At 43.2% G+C, this 24,443-nt stretch overlaps 1 protein-coding gene across 1 annotated transcript; it reads left to right on the top strand.

Annotated features, from left to right (window-relative positions):
- Nucleotides 1-113: 113 nt before the first annotated feature.
- On the top strand, nt 114-23,804 carry znf507 (zinc finger protein 507). Its single transcript, XM_084927235.1, has 7 exons — nt 114-239; nt 3,613-5,934; nt 7,731-7,848; nt 7,963-8,071; nt 17,275-17,379; nt 20,816-20,950; nt 22,115-23,804. The coding sequence occupies exons 2-7, from the start codon at nt 3,616-3,618 to the stop codon at nt 22,587-22,589; spliced, it is 3,261 nt and encodes a 1,086-aa protein (XP_084783361.1). The 5' UTR covers nt 114-239; nt 3,613-3,615; the 3' UTR covers nt 22,590-23,804.
- Nucleotides 23,805-24,443: the final 639 nt, after the last annotated feature.

Raw genomic sequence — 24,443 nt, forward strand, 5'->3', positions numbered from 1 at the left:
TAAGAAAAGTTAAAAGCGCTGCTTTTTACGAGGGGCACTTGAAGGCAACAGCAAGACAGCCTGTCAATGTCGGTCGGCGTCGGTCACCTGACTCAAACTCCGAGTCACGTGACTGTTATTCCATCCTCGCCATTTTGCAATGTGGGAGAGAGAGAGAGAGGGGCCACTTTTTATGGCTAACGAATAAAAGAAAGCGGTTTATGTGCTGAGGACAAAGAGCGCCAAACTTCTCCGTGTCCGTGAGTATATTTTTATTTCCACACACCTTCGCGCTCCTCCGTTACCCATTAACCACCAGCAGCACGGACGCGTCCTTGTACATTCATGTGTTTCTCTGCTAGCAGTGTGTGAGACTCGTGTGTGTGTGTGTGTGTGTGTTTGACTAGCAGGCTGTGAGGCTAACAGCGGAGCTAACAGCGTGTGCCAGGATCCTTTTGACTTTTCCCATTTTTTAAACGTGAAAGTGTTTTTGTAGCGTGAAGGCAGCAGCAGTGTGTTGGCTCACATCAGCGGGTAAAAGGCTGCTTTTTGTGTGAGAGCTCACACTGAGAGGCTGTGTGCAACTTCGTCCTACAGGGGAGTGAAAGTGGATGGAATATTTTTAGATCCTGACATAACAGGTGCTCATCTGAGACGGGTTAAAGCACATGATGGAGTCCAGAGAGAAGCTGACTGATCGCAGGCGCATAAAAAGGAGTCGGATGCAGCTTATTTTGAATCCCTCCTCATCACAGAATTCAAAATTCAGCTGGATGGATGAATACACTACAACATCCCGCCGTGGTTTTCCTTCCCATGGAAAACCACGGCGAAATCAAAACATGTGTCTGTTCCACATGTTTTGATGTTTTCACACAGAAGCAGAAGTAGGAGAAAGAGGAAGTTTGTGGTCAGAAAGTGAGAAGGAGGGCAGTGTTATGTCATGTGGAGATGGAAGGAATTCAGCCACAGCAGTTGTGCCCGTTTCCTCTTCAGCTTCCCATGTAAACAAATGCACATGCTGCACAAGGTCTGTATTGACTGTGCAGGGACAGGACTTATCAGGAATGAGTTAAGCTGTCACACTTATCCCATTAGTCGATTGACTGATTTCCTTTCACTAACTTCTTGGTAAATACTCAAGTGATAAATGTCATTAGTACAGATTTATTTTAAAAGACAGAGAAAGATCAAAATGATTTTGCAGTCTGTGTGGCAGTGATTCTCAAAGTGTGCCACACAAGAGGTTTTTTTAATAGTTAACACCTTTTTTTAATTACAAGATCATCCAATTTATAGCTAGCTAGGAATGCATCATACAATTTAATCCTTCTAAAAAGCATAAAATTCACATTTATATGATGAATCAACAGGATATGTAGGCTCCAACAACACAAAAAAGGCTTTTGTTCAATAAAATAAATACTATACAAAAGTATTGATATTAAAGAAGGAGGTCAGTTAAACTGAATGTTTAAAAAAGTGATTCAATAAGTAAAAATGTAGATGTGATCCAATATGGAGCTTAAGCCTGAAATGTGGGATCAGAATGAGCTTTATTGAGTAAGTATGTGTACACATATGAGGAAGTGAGAGTGTAGATAGACAACAGACAGTGCTGACAACAGCACAGCATGTTTGTTGTGCAGAGTGTGAAGATGTTGGAGTAAATTATGAAATAAGAGATGGATAACAAGTTACTATATGTACAATATATAAATGAGGATTGACCCTCTGAGTGTCTCAGGTGTTGATCAGGTGACCCACGTGCCAAAAGGCTGCTCTCTACAGTTGTCCTTTCCAGTAAAGGCAAAAGTCCTCCAGAAATCGTGATATGAGGCGGTTTGATACAGATCTTCTGTGTCTGTCTTCTTGGCAGTGAAGCCAGTAAGTGTCGCAGAGTGTGGTCACAGTCCATTAATTATCCATAGCCATTCACCACAGCCACAGTCAGCTGATGGAGGAATCCAGACAGTGTATTGATTCAAACTGATTTCATACAGCAGAAGCGATGAGGGAGAGCTGTAGCGAGCAACATGGACGCTTCGCAACAGCGAGCAGTTCAACATTCAGGCCACAGAAACATTGTTTTGTAGATACGTGTCAGATTTTCATCATCGTCCACCTAAAAAGTCCTGAAGTTATGGTCCACTGTTGTCCACAGCGTTTCACTACACCAACACCTGCTACATAATGTTCATCAAGCTCCTGAACATTATTAAGACCGAAACGAAGAATGACATCATCTTCAGTAGCTCGGAGATCGTTTTAACTGTTTACTCTTTGCAAACCATCAAAGACACGCAGCACCGCAAACCTGTTTCTTCTTTCCAAACACACAGCTTCAGGTTGCTTTATTTGTACTTGTAGGTAGATTTGGTCTGAGGAAGGTAAGTCATCCTTCATCATATGTACGCTCTGCAGAGGAAACGCTAAGAACGGGTAAGCATTGCAAAACATAATGAAGGAAAAAATAATGGTGAAGCTATGATTTGATCCTCTGAGTGATTGGTGCTGGAATGAAGCTGTTTTTCTGCACTTTGGGACTTTGTCCAGAAGAAGAAAGTGAAACTCACTTTGCAACAGCTGCAAGTCGAGTAAAATCGAACCAGTCAACCGTCGTGACTGCCTGGTGTACGTTCAGCTGTGGCCTGTTAGTAAAAATTTGAATGAGCCAGTTTCTGTTCGTTGCAGAAAAACTTTGCAACAATGAAACAAGGGAAAAGGACAAAAAAGGCTTCATGAAAGCGCAATAAAATAAAATAAGATCATCGTGTGGAAAGAACAGAAAAACATGACAGATGCTGATCGTGTCTTCTTGTCTTAGATCTCTTAAACTGAACGTATGACTCTGTTTTAACTGTGTTACATGATAACTGTATTCATGTACAACTTTTCAAATTTCATGTTACTAAGTGCTTTACATGAGTATCAGAATAAACCAAAAATAACTGTTGTGAGAAATGCAAAGGAAAGGCCTTCTTGTAAAATTATGTTTTAAGACACGACTTGAAGATCTGGATTTCCCCGGGCAGGCTGTTCCACATCCTCCAGGCCTCAACTTCAAACACTCTGCACTGTTTTCGGCGCGGTCCCTGGAACAGACAAAAGACCTCTGCCCGAGGGTCTTATGGGTAGCAGGAGGTCAGAGATGGAGCTTTAAATGGTGGTTCTTTAAATTTTCCTATCTTGCATTGACCTGCACTGAGTCTGTGCCCCACAGTTAGAGAAACACTGCATTGCAGAGTGAGAAAGTGGAAAAACTGCACTGAGGGCAGATGATGGATGTGGAGCCTTGACCAGCACCATGTCTTTCCCCAGTTCAAACTATAGCAGTTTCATATCTGGGGATTCCTACGTCTAATAACCAGCAGCGGCCTTGAATAGTAGCTGTCCTGCTAATTCTGTCTACCACTAAAAATAATGCACTTTGGATGTTCTTTCACATTGGTTTCACTTTTCAGATGTTGAAGCTATTTCCATCTTTTATGTCTAACATTTTTGGCCACACTTCTTTGCTCTAATTTTAAAAAAAATTATTTATATTATAAATGAGGTCATCTACTTAAAAAGTTTACTCTGTAACACCAATCAGATTCCTCACTCATTACTTTGTTCTCTGCTATCTTCTAGGTCATGGAGGAGATCACTAATGTCATCACACACTCATCCGCTGCCTCGTCTTCCTCCTCCACATCGGCGGCGCTGGGCTCCCACACACGGCAAACCAAAGAGAAGCAATCCTCTCAGGGTTTTCAGCAGAAAACGGCAGATGATTCTCTCATCCAGGTCATAAAGAAGCTCAGCAAGATTGTGGAGAAGCGGCCCCAGCGTCGCTGCACATCAGGGGGACAAAAAAGAGCGCTCCAAGTGGGGGAAAGGGGAGCTGAGCAGGGGGGCGGCTCTATATGTAAGAAAATTAAAAGGAACTATAAGGATGAGGTGGGAGTAGAGCGCAGCACAGATGACAGCAGTCTTCCCTCACCTTGGTCAGGTGATGATAACAACAACGTGACCACCACGGTGGCAGAGGTAGCTGCCAACCCCAACAGCAGCGACCTCAAGCGGACGGTGACGTGCTATCAGTGCAGCCTGTGCCCCCATCTCTCCCAAACACTGCCCCTGCTGAAAGAACACCTGAAGCAGCACAACGAGCAGCACAGTGACCTCATCCTCATGTGCTCCGAGTGTCACTTTACCTCCAGAGACCACGAGCAGCTGGAGGCGCACGTCAGGATGCACTTTGACAATGGAGACAACCAGAAGAGAAAGTACCCGGTGAGTGAGGCGAAGGAAGAGGTTTTAAAAAAGCAGGATGTGGATCTAACAGGTGACAACTGCAGCGCAGGAACTGAAGTGAAGAAAAGCTCAGTGAGCAGTGCTAAGGAGTTACCACAGAAGAAGAAGTGGTACAGCTATGAGGAGTATGGCCTGTACCGCTGCCTGATCTGTAGCTATGTTTGCAGTCAGCAGCGAATGCTCAAAACCCACGCCTGGAAGCACGCCGGCCTCGTCGACTGCTCCTATCCAATCTTTGAGGATGAAGACGGAGGTTCTGCAAAGAGAGAGGTGCAAGCTGCTCCTAACAATGCGTCAGCCAGAGAGGAAATAGTTGTTCTTCAAGATAAAAGCCTGCAAAAGCTCCCTACCGGCTTCAAGCTGCAGCTCTGCATGCCCGTGGCTGTCGAGGACAAACAGGAAGCGCTGAATCTTCAAGGCTCTCATCTCAGTGAAAGTCCAAAAACAGTAGAGGAAGAGGACGAGTACCCCATCAAAGACCTGACGTCTGAGGAGCCCGTGGTGGAGGTGCAGGTGACCACTGAGGCAGAGACGGAGGTGGAGCTAGGCGGTCACCATGAAAGCACCTCTGTGACCGACAGCTTGCTGTCATCGGCTCAGAAGATCATCAACAGAAGCCCCAACAGCGCCGGCCATATCAATGTGATCGTAGAGCGGCTTCCTTCAGCTGAGGACTCAGTCATGGCCTCTAACCCACTTCTTCTCAGCCCAGATGTGGACGGGGATAAGAGCTTACTGGAGAAAAAAGCAGAAGAGCAGGAGCATGTGGAAGGTGTGAAAGATGAGGTGGTCCTCTGCTACAGTCCAGGGAACACTAACAAAAGCCAGCATTTAGGAGCCGATATCAAATCCTCCATCACTAAAAGTAACGACCTTCCACGGGATGAAAACGTCCCCCCAGCTGGTCGCAAGAGGACGCACTCGGAGTCTCTCCGCCTCCACTCGCTGGCTGCCGAGGTCCTCGTGGCAATGCCTATGAGGACGCCCGAGCTGCCCAACTCTGGCGCCAAGGTAGCTCTGAAGACCGTTCCGGCACAGGCGCAGAGCCCGCAAGCAGGCCAGAAACCCACAGAGGGGGCTGCAGCCGGACAGAAGGCCTCTGACGTGGGAACGGCAGCAGCTATGCTGAACTGTAATGAGGGCAGAGAGGAAACTCTAGGATCTCTGGGCCTGGGCAAAGGAGACGACGACGGGCCTGCAGCTAATGGCGGGATCAGCCTTTCCCTGCTCACAGTCATTGAAAGACTGAGGGAGCGCTCAGACCAGAACACCTCGGACGAAGACATCTTGAAAGAGCTTCAAGATAACGCACAGTTCCAAAATGGAGCTGGAGTGGTCGCGGCGAACGGAGCGGGCAGTTACGTGTGCTCCAGTGTTCCAGGAATGGACGGGTTGGTCGGCTCTCCTGACAGCAGTCTGGTGGATTTCATCCCCGGCAGCGATAGGCCGTATCGCTGCCGCCTGTGTCGCTACAGCAGTGGCAACAAGGGCTACATTAAACAGCACCTGCGGGTGCACAGGCAGAGGGAGCCGTATCAGTGTCCCATCTGTGAGCACATCGCCTCAGACAGCAAAGACCTGGAAAACCACATGATCCACCACTGCAAGAGCCGGATGTACCAGTGCAAGCAGTGTCCAGATGCCTTCCACTACAAGGTGATTGCGGTCCTTTCAATTGAAACATGTTTTAATCTAACCTCCTTTCCAACATCTCACATGTGAGGATTTTCTGATGAGGATTTGTGGAAGAGAACGTGCAAATGACCAGGACTCCTCAGTTATAGAAGACATTGTTGTAGTTGTAGGAGTGAATTTATCTTACTTTATTCAGAAGGGATGAAATGTGAACTAAAGCTATCACAAAGAACAGGGTGTAAAAGGGGTATCAAGAGCATCAGTGTTGAACAAATGGAGCACAATAATCACTTATATGAATGATGACCTACACAGCGCTACAGTTGAATGTGTCGCACATACTTGGCATGGTGGGCGATCTTCTCCATGTGACTGACTGAAAGCATGCATGTGTGATTATGGTATTTTTGTCTTTTGCTTTTCTCGTAGTGAGGCAGTTATAAAGACAAAGTTATAGTTATAAAGATAAATACAATACATATATATTTGTATTCAGAGACTCCAAATGATTTTACTGTTATGTTTTGTCAGAGTTACTATTTTATGACTCCTTAAAGGGAAATTATGGACAGCAGGGGAACGCAGTTACACAGATAATCAATAATAATTGTCTAGTATTGGCTATCACACAATAGCTGTATCATGGCACTGTGATAATCATAGCCAGCATTTATTGATGTTTGGCTTGTCACCTTGATATTTTGTTGCCACCAACACAAACAGTTGTGTGTACTGGGTGTGTTTTATCGAGTCTTCTGGAGGTAAGGCCTGATTTAGACTCGGATAATCTTTGTAGAGCCTGCGACGTAACCTTCACGAGTGGCCGCCGTCGTTGCCAGCATTTATGCTTGTGCTGGTGCATCGTGTGTTTATTACCTCGTGGTCGTGTCCCTGTGTTTTATATGCGGTGTCAGCTGGTAGAAACAAATAAGAGACTGGTACTTCTTCCCTCCTGGGTCCTGGTTCTTTGTCTTGGTCAGTTTTTTTTTGCCGGGACAAACACATTTGTCCTTCTAGTTTTTGTACAATCCCTCATGTCCGCTCCACTTGTTTCATTCATCTCTCTCCAGGAACTTCCTTATGAACTTTCAAGTCCGTATGTTGATGCTGTGATTTTTATCCCTTATATTGAGATAAATATTGTTGTTATTTCACTGATTTAAAAAAAAACCAACTGCAGCTTAAAAGCATCCTGAAATGCACAGGAGGAATTGAGGGTACTGAACATCTAATAGTTAGCTAGAATAGTGTCAGGCTGCTCGTATTTAGCTGACATGTTTCTAAGTTTGACTGTTGATTAGTTCAGTGCTGGCAGAGCTGGGTCAGCTGTCTGTTTTATTCAAGACTTGTTGAGTGTTCCTCCTGCTTATAATGCCTCTGGTTTTATCTTCACCCAACACTGCAACATTCACTGAGTCGCTGTTGTCAGCATCTCTTCTTGTCGGTCATCAAACGGTAATAATAGATTAAAGCTTGAGTTGATAAATTAGCAAGGAAAGTTTGCAGCAGTCGGATGCAGGCAAAGGATAAAAGTATTGATTCCACTGGTATCATCGGGCTCCGCTGCCTCTCTGCAGCAGAGATTATTAAGTTCATCATATTTTCCAGCAGATCTGGGAGTTATGCTAAGAGTTTCTAATTGGGAGGTGTGAAAGAAGGCCCCCTATTCTCATATCTGTGCCTGAGGTGTGAGGTAAAATGCCTAATAAAGACCACGAAGTGCATCATTGGGGAAATCTGCCAGCTGTTTTTAATCCATTCAGTGTAATTACTTTATTTAGAAATCTCACAGTACCGCTGTTTCTATTCATTTTTAGAGCCAGTTAAGAAACCATGAAAGAGAGCACCACAGCTTCAGCAGTGACGTGGAAATGCTCACACCAGTCGCTGAGACGGCGGCCGCAATGGAGGAAACGGAGCGGGTCACAGACGAAGGTAAGACGTGGTTTATGTTTTTATGGCATCATTAATTGTTACGATATTTGGCAGACGGCTCGGTGTTGTTCTCAACAAGTTGTAAAGGTCTGTTTACGTTGCCTTCTCTTACAGAAGGTAGTCCACAGAAGATGTTTAAGTGCGACGTGTGCAACTACACCAGCTCTACGTACGTCGGGGTGAGGAACCACCGGCGCATTCATAACTCTGACAAACCTTATCGGTGAGTTGAGAAAGAAAACCTGCGCCGTCTGCTCATTTCACCTCCCACTAGCCAAGTTTTAGCAGTTTTTAAGTTGCACTTTGTCTACAAAATGAAGTTAATCATTGTGGTAAGAACCAACCTTTTATGTAATGTTAGTAACAGTAAAATTAGTGGCCTTGTCTTAACACCCGCTAATCTAACACCCACAGTCTTTGTGGTGCTTCGGCCGGTCGTGCATTTTACTTTCTTTGTCGCCTGATTGCCAAGATTTGAGTTTGTTTGTTTGTTTTTAAAGAAAGGAACAAAAAATGCCCCGCCTCTTGCCCCATGACACCTGAGGTAACATACAAATGAATAAATGGGATATGCGTATAGATGAATAAATGCATATTGTGTTAGTTAAGCGTTACCATTGATGAGGACTTGTATTGCTGAGGGTTATTTTAACCCTTTAAAGCCGGTCGGAGCGGGCACGCTCTGTTTTGCGTAACAATTTTTAAATCGCAGTAGCACTGCAACCACGTAAGCTAGCGCAATAATTTATTTTTGCATATGAAACCGGAGGAGTTGTACTTACTTCTTATGCCATCAGCTTGTCCTAGGTCACAGTTTCCTTCCACATATAGCTTTGCAAAAACTGCATAAAAAGCGCTTGCAGCAACAAAAACATGGCTTTGCCGATCCAATCAGCTGTTTGTAACACTTCCTACGTTGGAATAGACGTCAGGGCGAACTTTCGCATGTCCGCCATTACCTGCCCGAAACCGGAAGTGATGTCATTTTCGCGGAAATGTAGTTTTTTTTACCATCAGGGCCTCATGAGCCTTACTGGTGTTTTTAAAAGTTATCTTTGACTTTATGACTTTCTGTGTAGTTTCTGGGATGCTTAGGACTCATATTGCACTGCTGGAAATAGTTTATTTTGATGCATATGCTGCTTTTTTGCAAATTTGCACTATAATATTTATTTTCGTTTTTCCTGCAGTATATAAAAATTGGTGTATTTCAAAAATAAAACTATGAAGACACTCAACATAAATTTCCTGTGGTGGGAAACTATTTTGTGCAACTTTTTTGTATTTACAGTTTTGAGGGATAAGCCTCTTAAATTTCTCTAACTAGAAATATATGTTAAAAAAACAAAAACGATTTTCAATTTTTTTTGTAGTTTATTGCACTTTTTTGCAATTTACGTCATTTCTATGCACTTAATGCAGACATATTATTAAAATCTGGGCTATAATGGTTGTATTGACGTATAGCAACTTGAAATGCTCCCAAAAATGGCTCTACAGCATGTAAAAATATAATATAAGCTCTGGCGGACTTGGTTCTATGGTAGGTCTTAAAGGGTTAAAGGACCTAAAAGGTCTTTTGCACAGTCACTAACAACAGCGAGCTGGGAGCAGCTTCGTTATGATGCACTCTGTGCAGCACTTAATGTTACTGGGAACATTTAAAAAGATTCTTTTCATAGAATTTCACCTTTTTTACTAAATGTTGAACTAAATGGATAGAAGAAAAATATGTGTGACTGGCTGTTGTAAGGGTGAAACGGTACACTGTACATATTTCACTCGAACAATACAGTTTGTCTACATGACTAATGATCGTGGCCGTTCAGACAGCACGGCTACCAGCATTAATGCTGAGGTCTTATGTGTATGAAGATTGTAGATTTGAAGAGTTTTCTCAGCAAATCACTACAGATTCTCCAATTTCCTCAGAAATCTTACATTTCTATGGAAATTGGACCCGCTGGGTGTGAAAAAACAAATCAGAACGTCAGCCACGTCGTCGGCAGTAAATTTGAAACAGACAGTCTTGGGAAATATCTGCGAGTGATTGATGATAACAACAAATCGTTACTAAAGGGTAAGACGGTGAATCAACAGCTGCAAACGGCCCGCAGAGCTGAGTGATCGCTTGTCTGTTATCTGTTTGAGGTTTCCTGCAGTGTGACACATTGTTTAAGTGGTAAAACACATAGTTGCCTTTTTTTCCCCTTTGGTTTTTGACAGTGATCTGTCTGTGAGTGTATTTAATGATTTTTATTTTTTGTGTGTGTGTGCAGAGCTAGAGAAGGATCAGAGCAGCTTCTTCAGAATGACCTTGAAATTGATCATTTTTAGTTTTACAAAATATTGATTGTAAAGGTTCCTGTTCATGTCAGTCTGTGCAAACTGAACTTTGAGCGAGCTGTTGCACAACCCCAAGTGTAACAGCAGAACATGTATGAGAATGAGTGATAGCGAGTGAGAAAAAGATAGTAAATAAGTTATAAAGCGATATGGAACAATACCACACCCTTTCCAAACGTCATAAAGTTCCAACAGCGGCTGTGGTCCTGCCTTTGTTTCATACATGTTCTGTTTGAAATTCAGGCTCCAGTAAGATCTTGCTCAGAACGTCATGCAAGCATTAATGCAAGAAAAAAACCAACAGACCTTCCAATATCTCCACTGTTTATCTGAGTGTATCTGTCTGCAAATGTCTTTCAAAGCTTTCAGAATCATAGTTTAACAGTTTGTGATGCATAGAGTGCAAACAAAAAAATAGCATAAGATTGTTGCTCCCAATTCTCATCTTAGCTTCCCGGGGGTGTGACCCATTCCCAGTGAAATGTAGCCCCTTAGTGATGCCTGCGATGCCTTTAGCCTGTGGCGGTAACGCTGGGTGAATTGTGATTGATGGTTTCTTGTAAACCTAGAGGAGTTTTTATTAGATGTTTAATCATTTATGAGCGCAGTGAAGTGAGTATTCATTTGAAACATTACTAAGCTACAATAATTCAAAGAACGTACACAGTTTGACATTTTCAGCTTAAAAATTAATAGAAAATAAGAAAAGTTGGATACAATTATTCTGTTTCCTGTTTCAGACTTAAGCCTTGCTTCATTGCGTGTGTGCAGATGAATACGTATAAGATTATTAAGATAAGCATGAAATACACAAAAATCTCAACAGGATTCTTTTTAAAAAATATAGGGATTAATTATTAAAATAAAAATTGTTAAAATAAGTAACAAGTGTTAAGATGTTTGAGTAGTTGAAGACATTTCCATCTGTCAGTGGAAGCTGAACATTTGATCGCGTGACGAAGGTTTTTCTGGATTTTTGGAGCAACGGCACGATCTTCTTTATTAACCTCCACTGACCTCGTGGGACAGAAACAGCTGGTCTGAAGACATTAAAGTCAAGCAGTACATTAGGGCAGAGAAACTGAGAACACATAAGTCTGTGGATCCTAAATTAATTTTTGGATTTAACAGGAAGCTAGCACCAGTGTAATGCTTTCTGTTGTTCTCACAGTTCAGCGCCAGATGATAAGTGTTTATAGAGATTAATGTAGTGATGGAAAAAAGAGTGGAAACAGCAAAACTTCACCAACTGTGAAAGCCGATCAAATCTGAATGCTGTCGTCTTAGCTGAAGATGCATCCCTCTACCAGAGAACAGCAAACAGTTTATCAGACGGTTTGATTTTCATAGTCAGATTCTGCTTTTCTCCAGGAGAATTAAAGCAGTAAATTATCAAATTATCTTATAAAAGTGCCCATATTTCATACATTATTTAAAAAAAAAAAATGTGTAAAACATGTTTTATGTTTGTTTTATACTTTAGTGGTGGTAGCGCGAAGGCAGCCTGCAGGCAGTCACAGACGACACGTGTAGCTGTCGAGTGTTTGTCGGGTGGGGACGGTGTCAGAAACATGTGGTACGACCGGTCGGTGGGCCACTCTTGCTTGTCCTGCTGTTAGTCTGAAAGTCCTAATATACAAAGAGCTTAAAAGTGCTGAAAAGTATCCACATGGTGTGTTTTTGATCACACGCAGACCCCAGAGGGTGGTTTTTACACGCTTGTCCCGTATGCAGACGGACACATTCACTGGACCTTAAATTACATTTTACTCAGATAAACTACAGTTTTAGGCTACGTCCACACTAGCCAGGATAGATCTGAAAACGCTCCGCGTCCACACTAGTGTTTTCAGTCGTTTTCAGAGTTGTGCGTCCACATTGAAACGGCCGAAAAACGCTTACGTTCCAGTCCTGCTCATGCGTGAAACGCAAGACGATTCGACCTGCCTCATTTCTGTCTGCCGTTTATTTCGTTTCAGGCTCTTTGAAACGTCGCAGCAGAATGTTAAAAGCACCGAGTTTTTTCAATGGACTAACAATGAGGTGGAGTTGTTGCTGCGAGTAACACAAAAGTACAAAGTTGCAAAAGCGAGTGAGAATTAAAGAATTTGAAGAAAAGCTCTCTGGAGTAAAGCAAAACACATTTTCTGTGTTTCACGTAGGTGTCCACATCATGGTAGTGTAAGGAGCTTGGACAGAAAGTTTGGTGAAGACATTCACCTCTCATCCAAGTAGCTTCTTCAGCTCTAAAATCAGGTATTTAAACCCTAGTGGAGGGTCGTCCCTACTATTAATCATGAGCCTCACATGGTGTGAAAAAAGGCTTGGGCCAATACCATCAGAGGTTTTGGGTGGAACTACTGTGAGACCTTGCCTCACCCTATCATGTGACTTATTGTAGTAACCAGAAGCAAGATGTGAGTGGGCGTTGAGGTGCCTTGGAAGGTTTCTAAAAGCTGCATTGTTGACTCTAGGCGTCATAAGCCACGCCCTCTGTTCAGTGAGGATCCTTTGTAGTGGTGTGAAACTGAAAACCTCTTTTACATCTTGGCTTATGTGATGAGGTTTAAATACCTGGACTTCTTCACCGTTTGGTTTTAGAACTGAAAACCAGCCGTTTTCTAGTATGGCATTGTCATAAGAGATAAAGTTGATCTTCATAATGAATATTAAAGTTCCTAAAACCACCTAAGATCTTTTGCAGATATCGTTGATTAATTGTGTGTGTGTGTGTGTGTGTTTGTGTTTGTAGGGGGTGTGTTGGGTTAAAATTGACCCCCCGTGTTGAGACAGCAGGTTCGGTGGGGAACAAATGCAGCGGCTTTTTCATTGAAACTGTTCACGTTCTGCTCTTCATGCTTGGAAAGTTTTCCATTTCTTCGTGTTTGCCGTCATGCTGTGTTTGTTTATTTGAATGTACAGAATAATGCTGGTTGCAGGAAGGCTATACGACCTTTAGCAAGACGCTGATACACCAGGAAGTAGACTGAGAGCTCTCCAGTTTCTCAGGTTCACTGCATGTCTCGTTTGATGCAAGTTGCATAAAATTGGCGTTTCCTGCATGTCAGAAATAAAACTATGCAGGAGTGTATAGTGAAGGGTTTGTTGGTGTCCACTTTAAGTGAAAAGAGGACTTTTAGAGCTCACTGTGACTTCTGCATGGCGACAGCCTTTTTTTTTTAGTTTTGAGTTCCCCTTTGAGGCACACTGAGCTATTTAAATTCTATTTGCTAATTCTCATTCATGTCCTATTACTTTAAGAGATACTTGAGCTCTGCATGTCATTTTAGATTGGTCCTTTAGAGGGCAGTAATCACCTAGAAATGCTCCCAGCAGCACAGCGATCTCAGTGTGGGCACAGGCACACTCTGTCACACAGTGCCCTCACTTTGTCTCTGTGTTAGCACAGATTTAACTCAAAGCACAAACTTTAGGTTGGTTTCTTAACAGAGCGCTGACGTTTGTGCTCTAAAGTCAGAATTATATTTGCCTGATTTCTTTTCGCTCGTGTAAAGGTCAGGCAGCTTCCAATTTAGTTTAGAGTCAGTGTGATCAAAAATCCTGTGAGGTACTTGTGTGAGAACGCCGAGTCGGGTGTTGCTGGTTCATGCAGGTGTGAATCTTGAGGAAAGCACACGTAAACAGGTGGAAACGGGAGATTTTTTAATATTTTGGCAGTGAGGAAAATGAGTGGCTGGATGAAGCAGGTCCCTGCATGCTTGTTATGCCCTTATCCTCGTGCTTTCATGAGGACAGATCAAATTACACCTGAAATTAAAGTGAACCTGCAGTGACTAGTCAGTCCACAGAAATCAATTTGGACTTTTTTTTCTTTCTTTTTTTAATGTTTCCAGCTTCTCAAATGTCAGGCTTCCACTTTTCTCTTTCAGATGTGCGATAGAAAACTGTACCCTGACTTTTTCACTTTTTTATGACATTTGATAACCAAAGCAAATCCTCGATTAGACAAGAAGCCAATGGGCAGATTAATCCATAATGAGAATACTGTTAATTAAAGGCCTAAATTAAATGTCAACACGTAAAGGTCAACCCTTTAGTTTTACACTTAAACTGGCAAAACTCACATTTCTGCCTGCTCACGTGCACATACTGCACATTTAAAGCGTCTAATATCAGAAAGAAACTCCTACATCTGAACGTGTGTCATGTCAGAGCAGTGCAGTGTGGGCTGCCACGTTTTCTGTGGCTTTGGCTCTGTGCTCCAGCACACTGGAGGTTGAAGTGCTGACTTTCAGCTTCGAGCGCAGCGCAGAAGGATAATGACAGGGCTACAGTTCTGTGCTGTTCAACACCCAAGCTGGAAGTAAACATCCTCCAAATAAAAGCTGAAAGTCAGCACATCAGTCACACAGAAGACTGTCACTGTAAAAATATGCACAGGCTGCGATGTTTTTACACGTAATCAAACACTGTGCTGTGTGCACGGCCGCTGTGCGCTCTGATGTATGCAGTGTTTCACCAAAGTATCGCACACTGGTTTAAATTTGCTCCTTTGTTTTTGGGTATGATTACATCACCGTTAAAGCAGGCTCAGTCTGCCTAGTTTTATTTTCTGCTGCATACAGTCATGTGAAAAACTAAGTAAATCTTTACTCCCTCCATAGGATTGTAAAGGCAAGTAGCAGCCAGGTGCTGCTAATCAGATGTGCTTGGTTAATCATCAGCACCTCCTATAAAAGCAGATGTTTCACCAGTTTGCTGGTCTGAAGCACTCTGATGCATGTTAATACATAGCTGCACTCTTGGCAGGAGTGGACGTCCAGCAAATGAACCCAAGGTCAGACCCAAGGTCAGAGAAGCTGCAGAAAACCCCAGAGCTCCATCCCAGACTCTACAAGCCTCAGTTGGCATGTCGAATTTTCAGGTTCATTGCAGCACAGTAGGAATAAGTGGAGCAAGTATGGCTTGTTTAGAAGGGTTCCCAGGAGAAAGCCTAGTTTCTCTAAACATGGCAGCACGGCTCAGGTTTGCAGACACGACTCGTGCAAACTTCCAATCACAGTTTTCGGAGGAGTGATGATTTGGGCTTGTTTTGCATCCCGTGGACCTGAGCACCTTCCAGTCACTGAGTCAAACATGAACTCCTCAGTGTACCAAAGTATACGCTACATGTCAGTCGAGTAGAACTTGGCCGAAATAGTGATGCAACAGGACAACGATCCAAACTCACAGTGATGTGAGAACTGTTACAGTCATACTTCAGTTATTCCTGCTTCCACAGCCTTCTGAATCAAAGGGTGCACGTCGTTTTTTCACATGACTTAATAGAGTCCAGGGAAAACCTTTATTTACACGACAATACATTGTATTCATATTAAACATGGTCAATGTTTCAAATAATGTGGTCAGCATGAAGGAAATGTTACGTTTGGGCCACGTAGGCTCTCGGGTTGATTGAAAGTCGGCATCTGTTCATCTCATCCCCCAGAAGATCCAACCACTTAAACATTTTGGGGTATCAAATCAAGAGAAAGTTGCGTTAGGGTAGTGCAAAGGGAGATAAACATCTACCTGCACAAAGGCCTAGTAAAAAATAAAAAGGAATTAATTTGAACTTTAAATTCTGAGAAAATACTTTCATGGAGTCCAAGAATAAAACTATGAATCTACAAATGAGCACAATGGGTCCCCTCTAACTCACCAGGCCGTCAGCTGTTAGAGGAAATCCGTGCAGTTAGGAGTTGGAATACATAATTGGAATTGAGTATGAGGTCTGAACGTTATACAGTAACACTGACAGTAATACCATCGCTGCTATCATCTCATGGCATTACGGAAGGACTTGAAGGGAAACAGCAGAGTGCAAAGATGCCCATTATCATGCCTGAAACTCTTATTAGTATTCATTCGTCAAACCGTTCAACACGAGTATGAAAACATAGTGCCCACTACATACTGTAGTTTATTAGGATCCCTGTTAGATCTGTTGCAGAGCCCTGCTGATCGTTCCAGGGTCTGCTCATAATATTACCATTATTAAACAGCTGGAAATGTAATGTACTTATCTTATCTGTTTATGGGGAAGAAATGGTTTGACTGAAAACCTTCTGATATTCTGCTGTAAGCTTATAATCATTTATTAGGTTCCTAAATGCTCTTATTTCTAGTAGCGTTAGCAGCCAATAAGTACTTTTCTGTTCTCATTTCTCATGTAACTAGTTGCACAAATCATTACCCAGCAATATAACTACCCTTTTATATGCTAGGTGACCCGCATACTGTCAACACCTGGGTGTTAGCAACCATAGCGTAGCTTAGCCTAGTTTAGCATAAAGTCAGTAGACAGGGGAAGCAATTTTCTAGACTCTGACCTAATGTGTCAAAACCTGCCTCTCAGCATCTGTAAAGTTAAATAATTTGTTAAAAAAAGATGTTTAAATAAGTTTGGTAGGAAAAGGAAACAAAAATACTCTCAAAGCTGCTTTCATTTGAATTTACAGTTACCCTGTTGCTTTCTCAAAAGCTCCAAACTGGGAAGCGATACCTTTCTACAAGTTTAAGTTTCTCGGGGCAAGGCCACATTCATTTCCATGTAGCACACAATAAACCAAAGCTCCATAAATAATTTATGATAAACTCACAGTTTGTTTTCTCCTTGAATTACAGTTGCTGGAATATTAATATGTGCAATTAATCCAGCCCACATGTTGCAGTTGTTGTAGTTACAGGAGAAACCAGTTTGTAGCTTGAGCCAAATTAACCTAAAAATGAAGTGTGTGTGTGTGTGTGTGTCTGTGTGTGTGTGAGAGACTTTAATGCTGTGCGGCTGATGGCAGCGAGTCGAGTGTATCCTCTTTCTGCAACCCTTGTACAGGGCCCTATCTGCCTCTAAGCTACTGGAAGTGCCAGTTTCATCGCTCAGCCACAGTGCAAGTGTAAGAAAGTAGAAAACACTGTGATTTATTTCTTTTGTTAAAGTAGGAATGTCCTGCCTGCTTTGCTCCAAGTCCTTTATCTCAACACACTGACATCAAAATGCTGCTTCTGTAACTGCATTTCCCAGTTAAATAAGCTGCTCTGTCTCTATCTCTCTTTTTTCTTTCTAAATGCCCCCGGCAGGTGCTGCAGCTGCGATTTTGCCACCACCAACATGAACAGTTTAAAGAGCCACATGAGGAGGCACCCTCAGGAGCACCAGGCCGTGCAGCTGCTGGAGCAGTACAGGTGAGAAACTTCAAACACGCTCCCACCGCAGGGAGCGATGATAACAATGACCGCTGCACTTCTGAGGTGAGAAGGAAGAGCTGTGTGTGTCCAGAAGAAGCTGCGGGCTGTGTTACGAACACGTGTTCTAACAGAATTCCCTCCAAACTCCACAGTCTGTAGTTTCAACCAGAGTCCAGGCAAAATTCACAGAGACAAAGACGGCAGTCTGTAGGTGGGTGGAAACAGTGCAGTCGATAAAACACAAAATTTATGCAGCCAGCTGCATAAATTCTGTTTTCTTTATTCAGTTGTTAGCAATCACTCTCCAGCCCGAAAATCCAGTCTGTGGTCAGGAGGACTGATGCTCCTTATCACCAATCGTTGTCCAGCTCATCTTATCGGTCTGCCCAGAGTTTCACTGGTGAAATCGTCTTAAATTGAGTTTGGATCAGTTTAAAATGTGTCATCGCCCACGTTCAGCCCTTTCAGCCTTTATTTTTTTTAAATATGTTAGTAGGATGAGATTAATCAGTTGACTCCAGCAGGAAACCCTAAAGAAGCCCGCTGGTATAGAAAATCAAGTTGAATGTTTTGTGTCCTTTGCACATTAATAAACACATTCAGACTTTTACACTAGTGTTGATTTTGAATCAGCATTGTGTTTACTTGGAAACATATGACCTTAGATTTTCTTTAAAGTGTTATTTGAAAGGTTCTGACCCACACAGGTAACCTACAGACCTGTTTGTGACCACGTGCGTGCACTCTCAGTCCGGAGATTTAAGAAGTGGGCTTCTGATTGCAAGTTTAGTGGATGGCGGGTGGAGAAAGTGAATGGCAGTCAACACTCGACTCTCCTTAAAATGTTAAATCCTCAACCCCGAGCGAGACTCTGATTGCTGATTTCCACTTCACTGAGCACTTGTCCTCGGTACCTGCGAGGCTTCAACGCTCGTTTCCATACATTCAAAATGGCACAGACGCTGCCTTCTTTCTCTTTAGCGCAGCACTTTCATAACGAGGAGGGACTTGAGGGAGACGGACTGCTTTAAAAGTAAAGTAGCAGAGGATGAGGTATCTTGACTTTTCGGGTGACTTTCACACCTTTTGTTTGGTCTGAAGCGAGACGTCGCAGCGAGTCTTGGCGAACGCTAGACATAGCATGCTGCGACTGCTGGTGCTCGTTACTTACAGTGTCCTTTTTTGCAAATACTCAATTAAAACTAACAAGACACCGTCTGAATATTCAGTTTCCGATTTATAATAATAATAATTTGTATAGCAGGGTAACAGAGTGCTTCGCAGTAACACAGAATAAAAGAACAAACTGGGAGAAATTACCAAAGAAATTTACATATTTGTTATAAATGACTGAAGTGCAGCATTAAAGTAAGATAATAATGTGATTCCACACTTAAAATTAATATTAAAATAAAAAATCTATACTAAAAATTACCAAAAACGGAGGATATGAGTCTTTAGCAGTGATTTAAAAGGAAGACACTGGATGTCCTCGGGCGGGTCATTCCACACCGAGGAGCCCAAACACAAAGCCCTCGATCACCTTTTGTCTCCAGGTGTGAGGCAGAAACAGTTAACGGGTTTCTGTCGAGGATCTCAGGGTTTCAGGGATTATCACACTGGAGCAAATCTCTCGTGACGCTGCACAGATTTAAATGCTGGCTCACTGTCGAGAGCGGAGGGCCAATCACAGGGAGCCGCGCCCAACGTGGAGGGAGGATGGAGATTTTGCGGTAACAGGAGCCTGTTTACATCATGAATGGAACTGGGCACACACAACCTGTTGTAGTCCACCTGTGTGCACCTTCCTCCACTCTTACACCTGTGAATCTATGCTCCTCCCTCCCTCTTCGTTCCCCGCAGCCTTTTCTGTCCTGTTTGCAAAAACTGCTCCATCTCTGCATCTGCATTTCTACACGGCACCTCCTCATCACCTCTGTTTCCTTCACCTACATGTCGAGTGAAGTCTGCTCCAGTCACCACTCTCCCCTCGGGGGACACGCTTATTCTAGGGTTCCACCTTCAAAAACAAACCAAAACCACTGGCTTCCTCTCCTCACCCCCAACCGGGCGCAGCAGATGGCTGCCCCTCCCTGAGCCTGGTGCTGCCGGAGGTTTCTTCCTTCCCACTGTCACCGAGCGCTTGTTCATGCGGCGGGTCGCCTTGTTCGGGTTTTCTCTGTATTACTGTAGAGTCTCTACCTTACAGTATAAAGCACTTTGAGACGACTGGTGTGATTTGGTCGCTATACAGATAAAAGAAAGTCTGACTCCTTGAAAACAAAGTATAAAGAAACCACGAGTGACTCAAGACTTGAAACTAAAGTCTGTGATTTTTACGGCACCACAGAAAAAGAAAGTACTGTCACATTTACAGAGTTGTGAGGTAGACTTGGTATGACGGTACCTTTGCTGGTGACCTGTGTGTGTGTGTGTGTGTGTGTGTGTCATATAACGGTAACTCCATTTCCATTTAAAATTCCTTTTCACCTGTAGAAGGTGGATCTGGTTCCAGTCGTTGGCTCCGTGCTGTCAGTTTTCTCAGCAGCAGAAAGGAAGCAAAGCAAACAAATGAACACGGCAGAGTTTGATTGACTTTGCCTGTCAGAGGCAGCTGTTTGACGGCTGTTGGTTCAGTCTTTGTGGGATGCTGACGGGCTGGATTAATTGGCTATAGATTTTCCCCGATCCTTTTGTGGAGATTGTTATTTTATTTAGTTTTAAATTTCTCATTACTCTTTGAGGCCTCGAGGCGTCAAGCGTGATGCGAAGCAACACAAAAGCACAAGGCTGTGAAATGGAGCAGAAGAGAGAATTTTTAAATGCACCATCAAAACCATCTGTCAGCTCCAAAAAGATTGTGGGGTTTTTTCTTGGTGGTGTCAAAAAGCATCTGCTGCTTCCAGAATAAACTGGCCCTTCAAGACGACGATGGAGCCGAAGTATACATTTTCTAAAGTGAGTCAGTAACTGGGAGAAAGAAACGGGCCATTATCACACACTAGTCTACTGCGATGTGATTTCATTTTAACGACATCGTGGCTTGTTTTATAAATAACATGTTCTGAGCGTGTTCAGTCAGCTGTTCGGGGGGAGGGGGGGTGCATGATGTCTTTATCCTTAATGATATTTGCAAGTGAAAGCGTTTGAATAGATCTAAAACTCCATAATTCTTTTAATTTTGACAAATGAGTCCAGCAGCGTGCTGCAAATCCGATTTCCTCTCTCCCCTCTTTGTCTCTGTCTCTCAAGCTCGGTGTCCCCGTGGAGTGTTCAGTCAGGATGATTCCTCTTGATAGAAAGTAGGAGAAGGATTAGTAAAACCTCAGTACACACATTAAATCATCTTCAGCTTGAGCCCCTCTCCCTCCTTTCTCATATTCCCTCCATTATTTATTTATTTACTTATTTTTTTCCTCCTCCTCTCTTTCAGGTGCTCTCTGTGCGGCTATGTGTGCAGTCACCCGCCATCGCTCAAATCCCACATGTGGAAGCACGCCGGAGACCAGAACTACAACTACGAGCAGGTTAACAAAGCCATTAACGAGGCAATCTCCCAGAGCAGCCGGTAAGCACACAAACTGCAGTTTAGGTCTCGGTCCTTCAGCCTTCTTTCAAGTTTTATCTCAGTGTTTGTAAATGTCAACAGTAAATCAACTGGCAGTGCTCTTCATGTCCTGGGATTATACAGGTTATAATGGTTTTAAAGGTAGTCTAATGGAGTGGTCATGTAAACGAAGAAAATCATTTTATTTAGTGTTTCTGGTTTGTTTCTGAAGCCTCTTTCAGCAGGTAGCTGTCACAAGTTTTTCTGTGAACATTTGGCTGCAGAAAAACTCATAATAGTAATAATAATGATATATCTCGCTTATATTTCTGTTTTTGTTAAGAATATATGACTTTCTGCTACTTGCCTTCATCATTTGTACTCTAAATTTCATGTTATAAGGATGTAGTGTGCAGGGTTTCGTGCAAAACATGCTGAATATGCAGCTCTGGCAATGCATGCACATGCAAGCACTGCACTGGGGGAACGTTTCCTGAACTTTTATGCAGTCTTTACTGCTTCCATAGGAATTAAGAGGGTGGGTGTTGCTGCTGATCAGATACCTGATGAATAAAAATGAGATGATCTGGAGAATTCAGGTGTGTTAACACAATGCCACAGTCTTGCTAGGATTAGACGTCCCACCTCAGACTCTGCAGGCCTCAGTTAGCGTGTTAAAGGTTAAAGTTCATCACAGTACAATAATAAAAGCACTGAGCAAGTTTGTTTGGAAATGTTGCTGGATTGTTTACAGTATTATGAGCCATTTTAATGTATTTATTTTTAATTTGTAAATATTGTATACCTCTGAGTCCCATTTAAAATTTGCTTTGCATCCACAAAGGTGCTCAGTGACTGATGATGATTGGTGGAAAATTGGCAAAAAGCCTTTTAACTTGGAAACTATGAGTCTTACAAATGTACTGTGTATTGTGCTGTTTAAGTACCATATAAAGATTTAGCATATCATGTCACATTTGACCTCTGACCTCTACACATGTTCTACACCCACAAAATGAAACAACTGTGTTAGTCTGCACTTTGCGCTTATTTTTACTTTTTACTACGAGGACGGCCGGTACAGCGACCTGACCGTCCTCCCGGTGGGGGGAGGAAACGAAACTCCCGTACAAACGCTGAGGGTGACATTTTTCTTCTCATGATTTTACCCCCTGCTTCTTTCAGAGCTCCTCAGAAGTTATCTGCGGTGGTAGAGTCTGCGGTGGTAGAGTCTGCGGCAGAGCGCCCGGCAGTGTCCCCACACTCAAAGGACAAAGCAAAGAGCACAGCGGATCCACCGCTAACACCCACATCAGCAACTAAAGCTGCTCTGTCAGCTGACAGCCCAGTGGGCTTCTCCACACCTCCCACAGATCCTTCAAAGTGGTCCCCCGAGTCCGTAAGCCCCCAGGGGAAGGACCCCGCGCAGCTTCAGTCTCAGTCCCAGAGCCATCCACGCACGGGCCAGCTCCCCCCGCCAGGCCCCGGCATGGAGTACTGTGTGCTCCTGTTCTGCTGCTGCATCTGCGGCTTCGAGTCCACCAGCAAAGAGCGACTGATGGAGCACATGAAGGAGCACGAGGGAGACATCATCAGCATCATCCTGAACAAAGAGCAGCAGCAGTCAGAAGCACAAGCAAGCCTCCAAACAGCAGAGTGACACATGCACTTTCCCCCCTCCCCATCCTGACTTCGACCCCCACCCTGTGCTTTCACAAGCTTTTCATGAGGTTTCTGTCCGTCAGCGAGGCGGCGGAGGAAACGATCTACTGCATCACAGTAGTCCAGTCGTTTCAGTGACGGCACTCTGATTGGTTCGGTTGTTGCATCAAAAGGTTACGTTTGTAAGGCTGCGATGACTCGTGTCCACACGTTTCAGAACAAACGATGAAATGTTTTATTGACGATGTTCTTTCGAAAGGAATGTTTAAAAAACGATTGACAGGGCTATAAGCCGTTAATATTTGTGTCAAATAATTACACACTAAATGACGCAAAATGTGTCTGTAGGGAAGCGATTTTGCTTTCAAGGGAGGAGCCCGAGCTCTCGACTCAAGTCCGTTTTTTTCACTCTACAGGGACGTGTTCATACCTCACAAAACCACGTGATCCCTCAACCAGAAAAGATTTCCATATTTTCAAGTCTAATCCATATATTTTTGATTCTAAGGCAGCTCTTTTATTGCTAGTGTATTTAATGTATTTAATCTGACAGAGTTGAAGCTCTAGCCAAGTAGTGGAGGTGCAGACTCACCGATGCCTACAAAGGCATTTACCACAGCTTAAAAAAACCTTTCAATATTTATCTGTTTATTTTAATGCATGTTAAGTTCCGTTATGCCAATTTAAACGACTATGTTTGTTATATTTTCTTTCTTCTTTTTGTGGCTCTTATTGTAGTTTTACTGTTTGTTAAGTAGCTTCTTTAGCAGAGACCCTGATAGTTCTCGAAGGTGGAGTGTAAGTTGACTGGAGCAAAGCAGGAAGTGGCCTTTGGATCGTCACCAGTGTTCAGTTGGTGTAAAAGCATGTCGACAAAAGGAATAACAAAAGGGAAGCTGGGATTGGCGGGGCTCGTGTTGTAATACAACGATGTTTGAAAGCCGGTTTATGTCATATTGAATGCGACACAATTATCACTCGATTGTGATTATGGTGCTAGGTTCACTTTAAGACTTGTCAATGAAGGTATTTTTATAGCTCATGCTGTTTATGATGTATATAATAACATTTTTATAAGGACATTTCCACTTTTTGTCAGTGTTTTTAAAAATATAAACTTTCTAGTATCGGCTTGAAGCGGCCGCTGTCCCAGCTTGAACATGCCTGAAATGAGAAGACGTGGATGTGAAAATAAAGTTTTTAAGTCAACGTGTTTTGGGGTGTTTCTGGCGAAGTCCCTCTCACTGGCAGGAGGGCAGACATTGCAGACCTCAGCCCAGCTCTTTCAAACGACGAATGGCAGCAATAGTATTCACTGACATCTTTTGAGCATAAAAAATTGAAACCCGGTATTTTAAATGTTGCTCAGAGTGTGCAAGAAACATCTGGAGGAGATGATATTTACCTGGGTGTCACTCACTGACCCTCGCTGTCCATTCAGGAGGTTCAAGTAAGGCGCAATCATCCCATGCCATCCTAGTAGTCGTTCCAAGCCCAACGCACGACCACACCGGTCACTCCACTCAGCAAATTTGGCTCCCTGTTCCTCCTCTTTCTAAAAATTATTCACTTTGGAGAAGATCCACGGCACAGATGCAAGTAGTCAGAAAGGAACTCGCACAAGGAGTTCACTTTGGTGGGTCTTGGAGTTCAGTCGAGGGGACAGATCCTGAGTGGTGAGTGAGGTTGGAGTGATAAAGGATATGAGTGAGCAGCATGCAGATTGGTGTTTTCTAGTCTGATTGGCTGTGACTGCAGTGATTTTGGTTCATTTATTTGACACCCAGCATTTCACAGCTTATTTGTCTTGCGTTGCTCACCTCAGAGCCTTGAGGGATAACATCCCCATTCC

This window comes from Perissodus microlepis, chromosome 1 (assembly GCF_051167445.1).
Source record: "Perissodus microlepis isolate ML-2025 ecotype Zambia chromosome 1, ASM5116744v1, whole genome shotgun sequence".
Lineage (NCBI taxonomy): Eukaryota > Metazoa > Chordata > Actinopteri > Cichliformes > Cichlidae > Perissodus > Perissodus microlepis.

Bases quoted from the DNA above. Each gene is read 5' to 3' on its own strand.
- znf507 (XM_084927235.1), top strand. From the start codon at position 3,616: ATGGAGGAGATCACTAATGTCATCACACACTCATCCGCTGCCTCGTCT. The intron at 7,849-7,962 runs GTAAGACGTGGT...CTTCTCTTACAG, and splicing joins GGAGCGGGTCACAGACGAAG to AAGGTAGTCCACAGAAGATG. The intron at 20,951-22,114 runs GTAAGCACACAA...TGCTTCTTTCAG, and splicing joins GCAATCTCCCAGAGCAGCCG to AGCTCCTCAGAAGTTATCTG.